This window comes from Hypanus sabinus, chromosome 3, assembly GCF_030144855.1.
Source record: "Hypanus sabinus isolate sHypSab1 chromosome 3, sHypSab1.hap1, whole genome shotgun sequence".
In the NCBI taxonomy this organism is placed as follows: domain Eukaryota; kingdom Metazoa; phylum Chordata; class Chondrichthyes; order Myliobatiformes; family Dasyatidae; genus Hypanus; species Hypanus sabinus.
Genome location: NC_082708.1, coordinates 77,969,106 through 77,987,694, shown reverse-complemented (window position 1 = coordinate 77,987,694; position 18,589 = coordinate 77,969,106). Strand labels below are relative to the sequence as shown.

The 18,589-nt window shown below is 41.0% G+C and overlaps 1 protein-coding gene across 4 annotated transcripts in view; it reads left to right on the top strand.

Annotated features, from left to right (window-relative positions):
• The first annotated feature begins 588 nt into the window (after positions 1-588).
• The window catches only part of tdrd3 (tudor domain containing 3), an 86,402-nt gene continuing 68,401 nt past the window's right edge, over positions 589-18,589 (top strand). For all 4 annotated transcript variants that reach the window (XR_009511228.1, XM_059964733.1, XM_059964735.1 and 1 more), the window contains exon 1: positions 589-810. Coding sequence is in view for 2 of the 4 variants with exons in the window: in XM_059964733.1 (XP_059820716.1) it covers positions 773-810 (38 nt within the window). In the remaining 2 variants the exon portion in view is untranslated. The remainder of the gene's footprint in view (positions 811-18,589) is intronic.

Sequence of the window (18,589 nt, the reverse complement as noted above, 5' to 3'; positions counted from 1 at the left end):
GCGTTTAACATCCACAACATTCCCCCAACTAAATGATTTTTAACTTGGTGCGTGGATACATCTAATGGCACTCCAGAGATTACACTCCAAAGTCAATGCCATTCAATATAGTTTCTTGGTGTTACTTTCCTTTCCCATAGCTCTTTAACTACGAAGGTTTTGCGCCCACGATATTTCCTAATGCTTGGTTAGTCTAATTAGATTAACATCAGTAACAGGTCCACATTCAAAACTCATCTAAACCTTCAATTCCTTCTTTTATTTCAATCCTGCCTACTGCCTTCATCATTGAACGATAGCCAGTACAATTATCAATCGGCCGCTTCTGTTCCCGAGAAACTTGCCATTCTCCTGCCTCCAGACATTCCTATTACCCTGTACCACCTCTGTCACTTCCTGTCGTCTCTACTCCCTCCCCTTCCTGCCTGAAGGAAGCCACCCAATAGCATGTCACTAACTATCCTTTACTCCAATGCCTGTCCTCTGTAAACGGGCAGCTGGTAATTGAGCATGTGCAAATCTCCTGCGTCAATTGGGTAATTTCGCCGTCAATCATGATCACGCCCGTGACGTGCGGCGCCGTTTTCCTGCGTAGTGACGTGAGGGGGGGGGACGTGGTAAGAGGGCCGAGGCCTGCGTGCTCGGCCTCCTGCTCTCTGCCTTTGAATATGAGGTTCGCGCGTTGCTTCTCGGTGCCCCGTTGTGACTGGCAGCCTGCCGACGTTCCGTGCACTGGCTTTGCTGCGTTCATGCAAGAGGCGACTTGGTAAAGATGGCGGACGTGGGCCCGGCTCTGGCCCGGGAAGGCTGGTGAGTGCTGTGTGAGCGGAGAGGAGCGCCGCGGGGCTGCGGTGGGCACCGTGCGTCCGGCAGCCCCGTTACCACCATTGGGTGCTGAAGCGTTGCTGTTGGCTTCATTCGTGCAACAATCTTTGCGGAGTTTGTTTGTGTGAATGCGGACCTTTGCTCCTGTAATGTTCGTGAAGTCTGTGCCAGTTTGGCTCAATGACAGATCCTCTCCCATGACACACACTTAGGGTGGTGAGTTTACATTCCGCTAGCAGCTGTTTTTGTGATGTTAAACCGAGCTTGGTTTAGTTATTCTTGTAGCAGTGGTAAGTAAAGGGTTTTGCCAAAGTTCCTCCACCTTTGCTCCCGTCTCACCCAGTCAGCAGTCGGTTTATTACTTGATTTCCCAGCAAATATTTACTTAACTGAACGTTTTTATATTTCGTATGTATTCTTTATTCCTTTACGTAATTTGCCAATTTTGAAGGCACCTGGTTTTGTGTCCTGGTCAGAATTCCTTCTTAAAACGAGTGAAGATCAAGTTAAAAACACAAAATGCTGGTAGAACTCAGCAGGCCGGACAGCATGTATAGGCTGAGGTAGTGACGACGTTTCGGGTCGAAACCCTTCATCAGGAGTGATCAAGTTGTTTTGCAGTTTGCTACCTATGTTTGACTGTGTTGTCACCGACCGATCTTAAAATGGGAAGGTGGGCAGGGGGATGGTGGATAGAAGAGTCTATTGGAAGTTCTTAACAAGTTAGGCAACATTTGTGCAGGAAAATAAACAATGTTAGGGATGTATTTCAGCAGCTGAGGTGCACACAGAAAAAGCCAGCTGATTAAAAAAGTTGAATTTAATATTGCCCTGAAGGTTGAGATGGATCTGGTTAGAAAATGAAGTATACTCCATTGCGATTATAGTGGCTCTGTTGGAAATGTAGGAAGCCCCACATGTTGGTTAGAACGGAAGATTAAAGTGATAAGCAACAGGAAGCTTGTGATCTGAAGAAGTTTCTGAAGGTTGGTTGTTCAATCTGTGTTTGTTTCTTAAGTTATGGAGGAATATTTAGGGCCCATAAGTGGTGGAAAAAGGACAAGATTTGAGTTTTGAAGAAATAACCAAAAGGGTAGGTGAGGTTGGGGCAGTGAATACCATCTCAATGGACTTTGATTTGGTTTTGTGTGGTAGCCAGTCATGGAAAGTTAGATCAAATGGGTTCCAGGGAGAGCTCACTAATTGTACACCAAACTGACTTGCTGATTGGAAGCAAAAGTTGATGGTGGAAGTTGGTTTTGTGGACTGCATGCCCTTTGCTGTTTATCATTTACATCAATAATTTGGATGAGAATGTACAAGGCCTTGCTAAGTTAGCAGAAAATTCTAAAGTAGGTGGTGAAGATGATTATCAGGTCCTGCCTCAGCAAGGACGTGGACGCATTGCAATTTGCTTTTTGCTGCAATATGTCAACAGCAGATGTAATCTCAATGGCTGTTTACACTGCTTTGGACCATTTGGTCAGCACAAACACCTGTGTTAGGATGATGTTCATTGACTATAGCTCAGCATTCAGTACCATCATTTCCACAATGCTGATTGAGAAGTTGCAGAACCTGGGCCTCTGTACCTCCCTCTGCAATTGGATCCTTGACCTCCTAACTGGAAGTGGTGCGAATTGGTGATAATATCTTCTCTGTGCTGACGATCAACACTGGTGCACCGCGGGTATGTGCTGAGCCCACTGCTCTACTCTCTCTAAACCCATGACTGTGTGGCTAGGCATAGCTCAAATACAATCTATAAATTTGTTGATGATTCAGCCATTGTTGGTAGAATCTCAGGTGGTGACAAGAGGACATACAGGAATGAGATATGCCAAGTAGTGGAGTGGTGTCGCAGCAACAACCTGCCACTCAACGTCAGTAAGATATGTTATGTGGTCGGCAACAATGACTATAGAATTGATTCAGTTTGTATAAACAAACATAAGCATTTATTAAACTCTGCTCCACAAAAATAAAAAGTAAATAAATGACTAACTTACCAGAAGTTAACTGCTATATGGCAATTTAACAAACAGCCAAACCCTGGAATGGTTCTTAAAGTGGTAAATTTGAACACAGTCTTAAACTGGTAAATTCAAAAGTCCAAGTGATTTATACAGTCAGTAAGGAGAGACTTAACTGAGAATTGATTTCTTCGAAAACGTGACATTACTGCTGATCCAGCTGAGAGATGCCTTGTCCAAAGGATTCATGATGAGGGAAATAAAACAGCTTAAAGGAACTGACCTTTTTGTTGGAGGGTGAACACTGCACAAACCTTCCTTTTCTTACAGAGGTTAAATCAGATGCAGGCCACTATTCCTGAACAAAGATTCAAAAAGTTTGATCCTTTACACCAGGGGTGTCAAACTCATTTTCGGTCACGGGCCGGATTGAGAAAAATGCGACTTCATGCGGGCCGGATCAGTTGTGCACGCGCACGTGCTCCCACAGCTTTCGTTGCCTTCATTTTTTCAACCTTCTCTCATGTGTTTCAGTCTCTGCTATATCTAAAATTGTTTCACTCTACAAATTTCGTTTTTTATGAAGCAGATTGCCTAGCAAGCATTCTTTTTATGATTGGTATTAACTAACAGACGTAGATTACAAGAAAGTAGGCAACGAGAAAGAAACAATGCTATTTCGGCTTTGTTTTGGGAGCCATACCTTTTCCATTAATAAACTGTTTGAAATCAAGCATTAGCGAACACAAATGTAGACGTAAGGCAAGCGCGAGCAATGCACTGGCAGTGCATTGTGGGATTTGTAGTATTAGTGGTGCATGCAATATACCAGCGGGCCAGCTCTAATAGAGAAAAAAATTATTCATTAATGATATTCAGGAAATAAACCAGGGAAACCGAATAAACACTAAAAACCCTGAAAACCTGGTACCTGAATAAACTCAGCATTAGCCATATCATATGCCATAGGTGCTTCGATTACTGGGGCCAGCTTTAATAGTAATTAGATATTATCTCGCGGGCCAAAGATAATTCCACCGTGGGCCTTGAGTTTGACATCTATGCTTTACACCAACTTTACTCAATCTTTTGGATTCCCGTACTTCGGTAAGGTCTTCACTCTCCGATTCTAGACTGCAGAGGTAAAACAATGGTGTACAGACAAAGACTGGCAGCGATTGGGGAAACTGCCGGCAATAATGTTTCCACCTTAAAATAGAAAGTAAAACTCCGCTTTAAAACAAAACTGCGTCATGAGATGAATACATAGCAAAACTAACAAACTAATTAACGAGCTAACCCCGTGACAACAGGTGTTTCCCCTTGTATACCTGTTGTAAGCAAGAGATTCTGCAGATGCTGGAATCCCAGAGCAACAAACACAAAATGCTGGAGGAACTCAGCAGGTCAGGCAGCAGCTATGGAAATGAATAAGCTATCGATGTTTCAGGCTGAGACCCTTCATTGGGACTGGAAATGAAGTGGAAGAAGCTGGAATAAGAAGTTGGTGGAGGGGGGGAGGAAGAGTATAAACTGGAAGCTGACAGGTGAAGTGAGTGGGTGGGGAGGGATGAAGTAAGAAGCTGGAACGTGATAGGTGGTAGATGGCTGAAGAAGGAGGAATCTGACAGGAGAGGCAAATGGACCATGGGAGAAAGGGAAGCCTTGTGGGCACCAGAGGGTGATGGGCATGTGAGAAGAGGTAAGAGTTTAGAGTGTGACATAGAAGCCGTGAAGTGGGAAAAAGTTACTGGAAGTTGGAGTAATTGATGTTCATGCCATCATGTTGGAGGCTACTTAGGTAGAACGTGAGATGTTGCTCTTCCAATCTGGATGTGGCCTCATTGTGGCAGAAGAGGAGGCCATGGACTGACATGTCCGAATGAGAATAGGGATTGGAATTACAATGGTTGGCCACTGGGATATTCTGATTTTTGCAGAAGAAAAAAGGTGCTTGACAATGCAATTTCCCCCAATCTATGTCCAGTCTCATCAATGTAGAGGAGGCTGCATCAGGAGCACCAGATTCAGAGGACAACCCCTACAAATGCAGATGAATTGTTGACTCAAGGACTTCTGGGGCTCTGAATGGAGGTGAAGGAGGAGGTGAATGGGCAGGTGTAGCACTTCTTGTAGGGATAGGTGCCACGAGGTGATTGGTGGGGAAGGATGAATACACAAGGAAATACACAGGGGGATCAATCCGTGGAGTGTGGGAGAGCAGGTAAAGAGAATGTTGTTTGATTTTGGTCATTAATATAGATTATGAATAGTTGGAATCAAATTGTAGCTGTGCCCCTAGAAATACTCTGGCAACCTGAGAAAGACCTGTTTATTCTCGCTCTGTGTCTAACTGATTTTCAATATATTCTTCCCAAATCAATGTACTTTAAACTTTCGAATAAGATCTACTGTATGGTTTGGTATAGTACTGTTGAATAAGATCTTCCGTTTTCTTCATTTTACATGTGTGTATCTAAAAGTCTCTCAATACCACCAAACATTCCGATACCCCTTTTAACCTATTATGGGCACCCACTAATCTTTGCATTAAAACCTGCCCCTTATGTTATCTTTAACTTCCCTTCCCTCCCCCCCCCCCAAAGCATGTTCTTTAATTTTTGACGTGGAAATGATTCTAACTATGCCTCTCATAATTTTAAAAACTTCACATCTTCTCTCTACTTCCAATGCTGTCAGAACAACCATGTTTGTCCAACCTGTCCTAATAGATCATTTCCAGGCAGCATGCTGGTAAATCTCTTCTGCATCCACTCCAGTCTCCACATACTTCACGTAATGGGGGTGATCAGAGCTGCGGTCTGATTAAAGCTTTATATAGCTGCAGCATAATTTCTCTACTCTATACATAAACCCTTACAATGAAAGCAAGCATTTCACACATTTCTTCACCATCAGATCAAATAGCTTAGCCGCTTACGGTAAAGTGTGCACCTGGATCCCAATATTCAATGTTTTGAGAGGTCTACCATTATATCCCGAAGTGCAACGCCTTTGACTTGCCCAGATTAAATTCCATCTGCCACTTCTCTGCCCATATTTTTAACTGATCTGTATCCTTGATAGACCTTTACGTCAATCTTGGTGTCATCTGCAAATTTGCTAATCCAGCTACGTACATTTTCATCCAAGGTTATATAAAACTCAAAATGAGTTCTAGTACTGCTCACTGTAGAATACCACAGATGATGGATTTCTAGCCAGAAAAACGGACTTCCACCTCTACTTTCTGTCTTTGAGCAAACCAATAAGCAAAGCTTGCAATTTGCTCTGGATCCCATGCATCTTAATTACCAAGAGGAACTTTATCGAAATACATGGGTGAATTACAAAATGCAGGAAATATTGACAATGAGTAATAGCTACAAAAAAAGGGATCTGCAAGATGTATTTTAAACCCTCATAGTTTGTAAAATCATTTCAGGCAAAAGAATGTTGAATATTGTGGCTCGCTTTAAAACATAGATATAAAGCTGTTTATTAAATTTGGCACATGGTAGACATGTTTTGTTATCCTTATGCCACTTAACACATGAAGAGGCAAGTAGAGTCATGGTTGTCGAGCAGTACAGCACAGATACAGGCCCTTTAGCTCAGCCAATCCTTGGTATCCACCCAACTCAACCAAATTTCCTGCGTTTAACGCATACCCCTCCAGTTCCCATCCTTCTGTGGACTTAAGCAAGTGTTTCTTAACTTACATTATTGTACCCACCTCCACCACTTCTTGAGGCAGCTCTTTCCATATACTTGCCACCTGCATGAAAAAAGTTGCTCCTTGAGACCCCCCGGGAAATGTCTGTTGCTATTCACCTCAATTATCTCTCAAATTTTAAACATTTCTCGAAGATGGCTCCTTATTGTCCTGTGCTCCAAAATGTTGATCTAAAGGAGATTAATTCTAAATGAGAATTAATCAAAAACTAGTAAATTTCTACAGCTGTATGGTGGGGAGCATTCTGGTTTCAACATCACCTAGCATGGAAGTACTGATGCACAGGATTGAAAGAGACTGCAGAGGGTTGTATACTCTTTTGTTCACTTCAACAACAAGTTTGTTCACTTCTGTGAACCTGTCCTCTTCTGGGGATTGGAAGTTGAGGGTCAGTAATTTTAAATCTTTGGAGGTATCAGAGGTTCTGTTCTTGGACCTGTACGTAACTGCCATCACAAAGGTATGGTAGACCTCTACTTCCATTGAAGTTTTGTATAGATTCAGCATGTCATCTAAAATGTGAACAGTGGAGAATATTCTAACTGTTTGCACCATGACCTGGTATGGAAATACCAGTGCTCAGGAACAGAAAAACACTACAGAAGATGGTGGATACAGCCCAGTGCGACATAAGCAAAGCTCTCCCCACCATTGAGCACATTTAAAAAGAATGTTGGTACATGAAAATAGAATCCGTCATCAAGGAACCTCGTCATCCAAAGCATGCTCTCTTCTCTCTACTTCTATCAGGGAAGAGGTACAGGAGTCTTGGGTTCCACACCACCAGTTTTACGAGTCATTATTACTCTGCAACTATCAGGCTCCTGAACTAGCATGGATAACTTCACTCAACTCAACAGTAAACTGATTCCACAACATCTGGACTCACTTTTAAGCACTCCAACTCTTATCAGTTTGTATATCTATGATTTGTTTTTGTTTTCATTCTATTTCATTGTATTGTATTTTTTTGTGAATCTCAGTGATATGTAGGGATGTATATGTATCTTACAGGAGCCCCTCAGGGCTGTGTACTGAGTCACCTCCTTTACTCCCTGTACACCCATGACTGTATCGTCACCCACAGCTCTAATCTGCTAATTAAATTTGCTGACAACACTACATTGATTGGCCTTATCTCAAACAATAACGAGGTGGTCTACAGGGAAGAAGTCATCCGTCTGACACAGTGGTGTCAAGAAAACAACCTGTACCTCATTGTCAGAAAAACAAAGGAGCTGGTTGTGGTTTACAGGAGGAATGGAGATGTGCTAACCCCTATTGACATCAGTGGATCTGGAGTTGAGAGGGTGAACAGCTTGAAGTTCCTCGGCGCCAACATCACTGAGGATCTCACATGGTCTGTATGTACCAGCTGTGTGGTGGAAAAAGGCACAACTGTGCCTCTTTCACCTCAGATGGTTGAGTAAATTTGGTATGGGCCCCCAAATCCTAAGAACTTTCTACAGGGGCACAACGAGAGCATCTGATTGGCTGCATCATTGCCTGGTACGGGAACTGTACCTCCTTTAATCATAGGACTCTGCAGAGAGTGGTGCGGACAGCCCAGTGCATCTGTAGTTGTGAACTTCCCATGAGTCAGGACACTTACGAGGACAGGTGTGTAAAAAAGGCCTGTAGGATCATTGGGACCCAAGTCATCCCAACCACAATCTATTCCAGCTGCTACCATCTGGGAAGCGGTACCGCAACATAAAAGCCAGGACCAACAGGCTCCGTGACAGCTTCTTCCACCAGGTCATCAGACTGATGAACTTGCACTGATTTGAGTGTACTCTATATTGCATTGACTGTTCTACTTATTATAAATTATTATAAATTACTATGATTGCACATTGCACATTTAGATGGAGACGTAACGTAAAGATTTTTACTCATGAATGTGAAGGATGTAAGAAATAAAGTCAATTCAATCCAATTGACTTTGACCTCCATCGTGGACATAAATCCCCCCCATCATCAAGGACATCTTCGAAACATGGTGCCTCAAGAAGGCGACGTGCCTTGTTTAAGAACATCCCCTCTTATCATGACTTCCATTGGGGTGGAGATACAGGAGAACGAAGATGTTTCAGAAACAGCTTCTCCGCCATCAGTTTTTTGAAAGGTCCATGAACCTATCTCGCTGATCCTCTTTTGTATTATTAATTATTTTTGTCACTAACAGCAAGTTTTGTCTTTTGCTTATTGGCTGTTTGTCCATGCTATGGGGTCCAGTCTTTGATTCTACTTTTTATTTTGCAAGTTGCTGTGTTTGCCTGCAAGAAAATAAATATCTGGGTTGAATATGGTGATGTGTGCTTTGATAGTAAGTTTACTTTGAACTTTAAATTTCATAATGTATCTCAGTGAGAATAAGTCTGATACTGAGATGTTCATGGAGCCTTCCCTTCCTATTATCTGTTGTTTGTTAAAGGTGGTGGATAATTGAGAGCTCAGAGCAATGTTCTGATGTTTTTGGCTGCATTCAGCTTCACCAGGTTGGCACTTCATTTTTAGGCGTGTCTTATGCTGGCCATTTGAAGTTATCTTGGCCTGATGTCAGAGGTCGAGGTAGAAGATGACAGGCCTTGAAGCGTTTGATGGTGAAGGTGAAACTTGGTGATCAGAACAAGCTTTCCTTGTCTGTATTTAACCTGATACCATGACATGTCATCTGGTCTGGAGTCATTGTTGAGGACTCCCACCTGTTCTTTGCTGATGGATCTTGTGAGACAAGATACTTAGCTTAAAATTTTGCTTTATTTGTCTGGAGTGTTTTGGAGGATGACTTTAAGTTCCACCCGGCTAGAAGTCACCTTGCCTTGTTTGAACTTGATGGTAGCCTTACTCGTTTTTCCCTTTGTTTTGTTCAAAGTAAGTTTAGTATCAAAGTACTGTACATGTACAACCCTGAGATTCATCTTACGGGCAGACTCAATAAATCCATAATAGATTCAATGAAAGACTACATCAACTTGAGTGTTCAACCAGTCTGAAAAAGGCAGCAAACTGCAAATACAAATAGAAAGAATAATAAATAAGCAATAAATATTGAGAACTTAGAATGAAGACTCTTTGAAAGTCCATAGATTGTGGGAACATTTCAGTGATGGGGCAAGTGAAGTTATCCCTTTTGGTTCAAAAGACTGATGGTTGAGGGTAATAACTATTCCTGAACCTGGTGGTGTGAGTCCGGAGGTTCATGTATCACCTTACTGACTGCAGCAGCAAGAGGAGAGCATGACCTGGCTGGTAGGAGTTCCTGATGATGGATGCTGCTTTCCTGCAGTGTTTTTGTGTAGATGTGCTCAGTGGTGGGGAGGGCTTTACCTGTGGTGGATTGGACCGTACCACCACTTTTTATAGGATTTTCTGTAAAGGGGCATTGGTGTTATCATACCAGGCTGTGATGCAGCCAGTCAACATGCTATCTACTACACATCTCTAGAAGTTTGTCAAAGCTTTAGATGTTATGCTGAATCTTTGCAAACTTCGAAAGAAGTAGAGGCGCTCCTGTGGTTTCTTTGTAATTGGATTTGTATGCTGGGCCCAGGATAGGTTCTCTGAAATATTAACACTGAGGAATTTAAAATTGCTGACCCTCTTCTCATTGGAGGATCAGGGGTGGACTGGCTCTTGGACCTCTGGCTTCCTTCTGCTGAAGCCAATAATCAGTTCCTTGGTCTTGTTGATATTGAGTAAGAGGTTGTTGTTAAGACATAGCTCAGCCAGATTTTCAGTTTCCCTCCTATATGCTGATTCATCACCACCTTTGATTCACCCTACGATAGTGTGTCATCAATTAACTTGAGTATGTTGTAGTTATCATACAGCAGTAGCCTTTTGTTAAAATATGAGAGTGACGTCACAAAGTTAATACTGTTAAACCCCAGGAATGATTTCCTGCTAAGCATTGGATAAAGCTAAGCATCAAATATTCAATCTGGTATTGGAGAGATAGAAACTGCAGATGCTGAAAACTGGCAAAATAGTGGCAGGAGGAAGTCAGCAGGTCAGGCAGCATCTGTGGAGGGAAATGGACAGTGAAATTCCAAGGAAAGTTGTCATTCAGGTTGAGACCCTTCAATTGGACCAATGTAGGATTTTCTGTAATACATCTTTCTTTATACTCTGAAGAAACGAGAGAAAATATTGGAAACTCAAAATTAAAGTTTGTAGTTCATATTTATTATAAAAGCATGTATATCATATACATGCTTTGAGATTCATCTTCTTACAGGAAAACAATAGAATCCACCAAAAACTGATCACAACAAAGACTGCCAAACACCCATTTGCAAAAGAGCACAAATTACTGTGCAAATAGTGGGGAGAAAAATGAACAAATAATACACAGAATATGAGCTGCAGAGTCCCTGAAAGTGAATCCACAGGCTGTGGAATCAGTGCAGCACTGAGGCGAGTGAGGCTGGTCCTGAAGACTGCAAGGTAACAACTACTCCTGAACTTAGGGGCATGGCACCCAAGACTCCTGTATCTTGTGCTTGATGATGGTAGCGAGAAGAGGGAAAGATGAGTTAAGTGCAGTTAGACAACGTTGAACACTGGTTCGTTTTCCCCTCTTGGGCCTTGCCTCTTTCACCTGGCTCAATGTTTTATTCGGCGCAGAGTAGCGGAGCTGAGCATAGTTTTGTTTCCTGATCTCAGGACTCAGCATGGAGTCCAGCGAAAGCAATGGCCTTGCCTGCATTCTTGAGAGTCAAGTTCGCTGTATACTTCAGGAGATGGTAAAATCACGAGTTTATTTAGACAGTTCAAAAGTATATTTCTTAAAGGGAAACTACAGGCTGCATTTTGCAGTGATTACAGTTCAGAATTATATATAGTAGTTTTGTGAACTGCCCACAAAATATCACTAGAGGTCACCAATGCCATTTTGGATATTAATTAATTTTTTTCTTGGGGGAAACATATTTGTCCTTTTTAAAAAAAAAATCACTATAAAGCTTTGAAGCATGAATGGGAAGTTCTTATTGTAATTCTGAAAGCTCAAGATCTGGGGAGGTTAAAATTTTTATGCAAGAGGCAACTGTGTGGTGAAAAATACAGTGAAGTTAATATTTGAACATTGACTCTGAAGCAAACTGTTATCTGTAAGTGTAATGTAGTCAGTGTTGAGCACTTATTTCCAGCTGACATTCCTGTGCAGCATTGAGGAAAATTTGTGCTGATGTCGTCACCACTTTTTGGATTGAATTGACTTATTTCTTACATCCTTCACATACATGAATAAATATCTTTACGTTACATCTTCATCTAAATGTACAATGTGCACAGTAATTTATAATAAATAGAACAGTCAATATAATATAGAGTACACTCAAGTCAGCGTGAGTTCATCAGTCTGTTGGCCTGGTGGAAGAAGCTGTCCCAGAGCCTGTTTGACCTGGCTTTTATGCTGCGGTACCGCTTCCTGGATGGTAGCAGCTGGATTAGATTGTAGTTGTGATGGCTTGGGTTCCCAATGATCCTATGGGCCCTTTTTATACACCTGTCCTTGTAAATGCACCATTTTGGACAGCAAGTGATTTGGTTCCTGTGACCAATGTCATGGACTACAGTTTTCGCCACATGAAGATTGTTGAAATATCTTGTGTGCACAAATGGCTGCTGTATTTCCGTTTTCACCTGTCATGACACCTTTAAGATTAATTTGTTGTAACTTCCATGTGAGCAATTTTAGGTTGCAAAAGGTGTTGTATAAAAGTAAGTTTCATCCTTTATTTGTATGTGATGTAGCATTATCCTTTAGGAGGGGTTAAATGTTTATTAGATTGAAGAGACATGTACAGTAGTGTTCCTCTATAGGTTATTTTCACACCTTTTTCATCTGATTTTTTCCCCCCATCTGAACTGCAAGCTTGTATTCTGCATAATTGGTGTTCAGATGACTTGGAGCTTGACATTGGAGACATTGTGTGATGCCATGCAACAAATTTGTGGAAACAATAGGCATGGCAGATGTAGTTATGGATGAAAGACGAGTGACAAAATTGTGCAAATGTAAAAAGTGTTTAGAAGTACTTAGGGTTAACAAAATATTTGGAAATGCAGGAAAAGTTGTAAATGTTTTTTGCAAAGTGAGAGTTAAAAAATAATGGATTTGTTTGTCCTTGGACCACCAATTAGTCCCTACTGGGAGCATGTGTCCATTTCCAGAAAAAAATAATTTTCTTTATGTGAGGGAGATTTAGTAGAATGATTTTGGAGAATGCAATGCTTTTGTTTCATAGTGAGATGAAATAAACTATTGTTCTTAAGAGTAAAGAAGTTTAAGGAAAGATTTGCAGGTGGTTCTATTGAAGTATTATATCATTATTTTTATAGTTATATAAACAAATTGACAGATTAAACTTAGATTAGTACATGGAAAAATCTGTACTGAAGACCTGAATAACTCTTCATTTCCATGCAAAGACAGTGGTCAGAAGTAGTGAAGAATGTTGAAGTGAGGTAGAGGATGAGACTTTATGGGAAATTCACAGCATAGATAAAACGTCATAGCCAAACCTGCCATACAAATAATTTCGGGTAGGATATTTTGGCTAGCACTTGAACTATTAGTTAGAATATAATGGTTCTTCAAGTGCTCAAGGTCTTTAAATGCAATGAGAGAACTTGCTGCTAATTTCCTTTAGAAGTTTGTTGTAGATCCAGAGTATTCTTTGAGTGAAATTGTTTTGCCCTTGCCTCAAGGAAATGGGTTGTTGCTGTTCAGCTTGTGTAGTCCTTAACTAATTTTGTACATTTCATTTAAATCTTCATTCAATGTTCAGGATTGTTCCAAAGAACACCAAACCTGGTCGTCCTCTGTTGAAGCTAGAATTCTCTTGCCCAGGGCATGTGTTCTTTAGCCGAGTCTGCACTTCCATTTTAATGTTTCTGTTGCATGGTGACCAGAATTGTACGCAATTAGCTATGGTCAAATTATTATTTAAGTCAGAATTAGCATGACATCTCTGCTCTTTTACTTTGTGCCCTGTCCATTTAATCCAATGATTGCATGTGGTATTGTAATCACCTGATCAAAACTTTAAAACATTATAAATCAGAAATGCCATGCATTTGTTTTTCCCAAACATAGTGCCTAATCTGCCAAGTAATTCCAATACTTGCTTTTTATTTTGTTCTCAGCATTTTATGTAATTTGTTTTTTTACCATTTTGTTTTATTTTGCAATCTTTAAGGATCTGTAGATGCACGCATTTTTTTTCTTTTGCTTTCTTAGTATTATAATTATTTACTACTTCTTACTTTCCCTCACCATCAAGATGATTGCATTCCAGATTAAATTCTGTTTGCCAGGCTTGTACCTATTTAATTGACCTGTCTGTTTTCTGGGTAAAACTTTATTTCCCATGGCTAGTTTTGCTGTTATTAGCAAACCTCTTGATTTTTGACTCATACATTTAAGTGCTTGGTATTAAAATATCAAAAACAAAGCCTTCGAGAACTAATAGATAGCCCTCCTGGTCACTAAAATTTTGCACACTATTATCCTTTGCTGCTTCTCATATATGGTGTTTTGTTTAATGTGAAACGTCATGATCCAGTAGATTTTTACAGTAAAATGGTCAAACAGCTTACAAAAGTCCACGTAGATGACCAGTGATTTTGTCCAGTTACGAGGAGATCTTTCATTTTTTGATGTCGGACAAAATGTTTATAATTAAGGTTTTGGAGTGATGTATCAGTTTTTAGTCAGAAGTGTTGCGTGGTGCTTGACGATTTTGGAGGAGGAGGGAACCATTTGATATCTAGGAAAAGCACCTAAACTGGAACTTGTGTTGGACCAAGCTATAATGTTGGTTGCTGAGCTTAGAGGTGATGTCTAAATAGGACTTTGGTATTGTATGTTGCACATGGACTTGAGAATTTAGGTGATAAATGAAGCAAATTAGCAGGATGGAATTGCAGGTTTTAGAATACAAAATTAAATTCCACCCCACAGAAGGTGTTCTATGCCTCATTGAATTTTCTAAGTTGTGATTAATCAGCTCCAATGCAAACCAGTGGGACATTTCTTGTTTGCATTTGAGCTGATGTATATTAAATGGATTCTGAAGTAAATGAAGGGTAATATTTGTTGCTGTACTTTTGTTGTGGAGCCTAGGTAGAGGCTGATAAATATGACAGTGTCTGTGCTCATAGCTCACTGCTTGACCTGTTTGTAGAGGTTTAATTTATAAACCTGAAGCCCAACCCAACCTGACCATAGCCAGTCTATACCCAACCCAGGCCTGAGTACAAAGTGTTTCCATACTTCACCTGATCATGGCCACAAGTATGATGCTATTGATGTTTCAGGCTGGAAAGATAATTAAATCATACTGAAATGTTTTTGTTTTACTCATCTTGACCTTGGTAAAGTGTTGTTATTTACTGACATGGCATGGCCTGGCCAAGTACAGGCCTTTTAAGCCATAAATGTTTTCAGTGTGTATAGTCAAATAAAATCTGAAACTTGAGGGTCAGGCAACAGTTAGTTTGTGTGACTAACCCAGGGGTCAGCAACCTTTACCACTGAAAGAGCCACTTGGACCCGTTTCCCACAGAAAAGAAAACACTGGGAGCCGCAAAACCCGTTTGACATTTAAAATGAAATAACACTGCATACAACGTTTTTTTTGCCTTTATGCTATGTATAAACAAACTATAATGTGTTGCATTTATGAAATTGATGAACTCCTGCAGAGAAAACGAAATTACATTTCTGCATGCAACAAAAACATTTTGAACTCCGAAAAAAAGACGTTGGGTTGAAGGTTACTTTTAAGTAAAATACTCAACGTCTATTTGAGTCCTTCTTGTATTTATGAAAAACGCCAAACTTAAATTTGCCGCCAGCAGCAAACCAAAAATAACATCAGCCAGCTGTCAGCCTGAAAAATAAAAGGACTATTTCACTGAACAATGAAAAAATATGAATATACATAAAATAATAGGCAATTAAAATATTTATCATACTTGGTTAATGGGATTTCTGCTCCTGGACCTCAGCGCACAGCGTCTGCACATCAGGGCTGTATGACGTCACCTTCATCTTTACACAGGATCGCAAGCTGTCATCTGTGAGGCGTGCGCGATGTTTGTTTTTAATAAAGTTCATGTTGGAGAACACCTGCTCACATACATATGTGGATCCAAAGATCGACAGGACTCCAAGCGCATACTTTTTCATGTTTACATAAATGTCGGGCATAGCATTCCATGTTTCGAACACAAGTTTGTCCGGTTTTGGAAGGTTTTCAATATCACTCCATTTGTGATTCTGAGCAAGAACGGCCTTCTGACGGGCAACATCTTCAAGGTCTGCTGTCAAGCGTCTAAACTTGGACACCCATATGTCTTTGTCGGCTATGTCGGCCAGTTCCATCTCAAGATCAGGTTGACTCACACCTGCCAATGCAGTCGTATTCAGTAGGGAAGGATCGATGCTTAAGGGAGTGACCGGGAAGGATAATGTGTTTTTTTCCTCTCTGAACTCAAAGAAGCGTTTCCCAAACGATGTTTGCATTGCGATGATTGCAGAATGTAAATACTCCGAAATTATCATGTCGTGACCTTGTTTGAACTCTCTCAAATTGGGGAAGTGAGACAAAGTGCCTTTCTGTAAATCTCTGGCAAGCACTGTCAACTTGCGCTCGAATGCCAAAACATCCTCCAACATGTGCAGGGCTGTGCGTCCTTTCCCCTGAAGAGCTGTGTTCAGCGTGTTCAGGTGCGCTGTCATGTCTACCATGAAGTGTAGCTTTTCCAGCCACTCTGGCTGTTCCAGCTCAGGAAAGGTGAGCCCTTTGCTGCCCAGGAAAGTTTTCACTTCTTCCAGACACGCGACAAAGCGTTTCAGCACCTCCCCTTTGGACAGCCACCGGACTTTGTTGTGCAGCAGGAGATCAGAATATGCGCTTTCCATCTCGTCCAGTAACAAACGGAATTGACGGTGATTTAAACTTTTTGCCATTATTTTATTGACAATCTGAATGACAACATCCATTACTTCTGTGCATTCCGGAGGAAATGTTTGAGCGCACAGTGCCTCTTGGTGCAAGATGCAGTGAAAAGTCAGCAGCTTTCTGTCCAGCGACTTCTGCAGTAAAGCCACAAATCCCTTGTGCGTTCCCGTCATATTCGGAGCCCCATCAGTAGCTACTGACACCAGATGGGTGGTCTTTATTCCTTTGGCTCTTAAACAATTCAAGACAGCCTCACAGATGTCCTCCCCCCGTGTTTGGTCTTTTAGAGGTATCAATTCAATCAGTTCTTCCTGTGGCCCGGCAGAGTTTACATACCGGCAGAACAACGCTATTTGTTCAATATCACCTTTGTCTTTAGACTCGTCACAGGCAATCGAGTAGGCCACAGCTGAATTGATGTCTTTAATTTGCTGTCTTGTGATGTCTTCTGCCATTTTTATGGTTCTGTCTTTGACAGTCTTTGCAGAGAGGGGCATATCCCTGATTTTCTGCACAATTTCACTCTTGTTTTTAAAGTCCGTGAATAGATGTTCTGAAATCTTAATGAAAGATTCTTTTATATATTCACCATCTGTAAACTGCTTCCCGTGCCTGACTATTTCCTGAGCGGCAATATAACTGGCGTATGTCGTTGATTTTCCAGACTTCATCCATTTCTGGAAATGATTTTTGCTCAGATCAACCTTCCGCATCAGTTCCGAAACGGCTTTTTTTCTCTCATCTCCATCCGGATATTTTTGAGCAAAGGCTGCGTGTTCACTCTGGAAATGCCTTGCGACATTTGACTTTTTGTTGTTTGCTAGTTTCTCATTGCATATTAAGCATACCGGTAAACCAGTCTCGTCAACAGTGAAAGCAAATGAATCTGTCCACGTATCATTAAACGTTCTGTTTTCTTCAGTCACTTTTCTTTTTTTAGAATTCTCCATAGTTGGCTTACCTTGGATCGAAAAATTAAAGAAATCGCGCACTGGCGGGTGTCAGGTATTGGCAGTGGTGACGTATATTAATAGCGATAAAAACACGTTGTAGCGGTGTGCTCACGCAGTCAGTAAACTGCAGTCGAATAACTTTATTCGAACTAAACAGCCTTGCTTTTAAGCCTCCCTCAACCCAGCCCCCATGGACGCAGATGCTGCAAAAGACGCGTACTCACAAACCCCCGTAGGCTATCTCCCTTAGCCGGAATGCTGGCTAATTGTGAGCCGTTTCGGATGTGCCAGGAAATGTGTCGCCACACTTAGATTGTACAAGATCACCATAATCTTCAAATTTAGAATTACATTTCAAAAGCTAACAAACTAACATAAAATACATTTTAATTAAATACTGACCAATTATTTCCCAAAGCCACAGGGAGCCGCAGCACAGAGGTGAAAGAGCCACAAATGGCTCGGGAGCCGCAGGTTGCCGACCCCCGGACTAACCGCTTAAAAATTTGGTTTGAGTTCCTAGATATTCAATACTTAACAGAAAGCTTTTAACTATCTGTAACTTGGTGATGCTAAGACATTTGAGAATTTAGAAGCTATCTTCCACAGGAATTCAGCCTCTGATCTGCTCTAATTGCCCAAGCATTGTCAACTGACGAATCAATGTTTATCATAATGCTTCCTCAAATTTCCTATCTGTCACAATATTATGCTGATGTTATTTCCCACTTCTCAGATCCAGCCTGGTTGGTGTCCTCATGCAGATAGATGTGTGTCAGAGTGAATGTGTTTGGGGCCAGACAGAAGAGTGTACTGCAATGCATAGATCTTTATTTTTATGCCTCAATGTATTTTGTGGGTTGCTGATAAATTCAAATGAGAACATACACTTTTTAATATCCAAACTCTGCCATTAAGATTACATTATCTTGGAATTCAATATTTACAAAAATCCAAAAATATAATACTCTCCATATTTGGTTCATCAATAATATTGGGCAACACTGATGACTGAGATTAGCTCCAAATGCCAGAACTTAAAAACTAAGCTTATGGAGGACTTGGAAATGCGGGAATCTCAATGTAACCATTGTTTCGGCAAGGATGTGTTCGTCCAGGGGA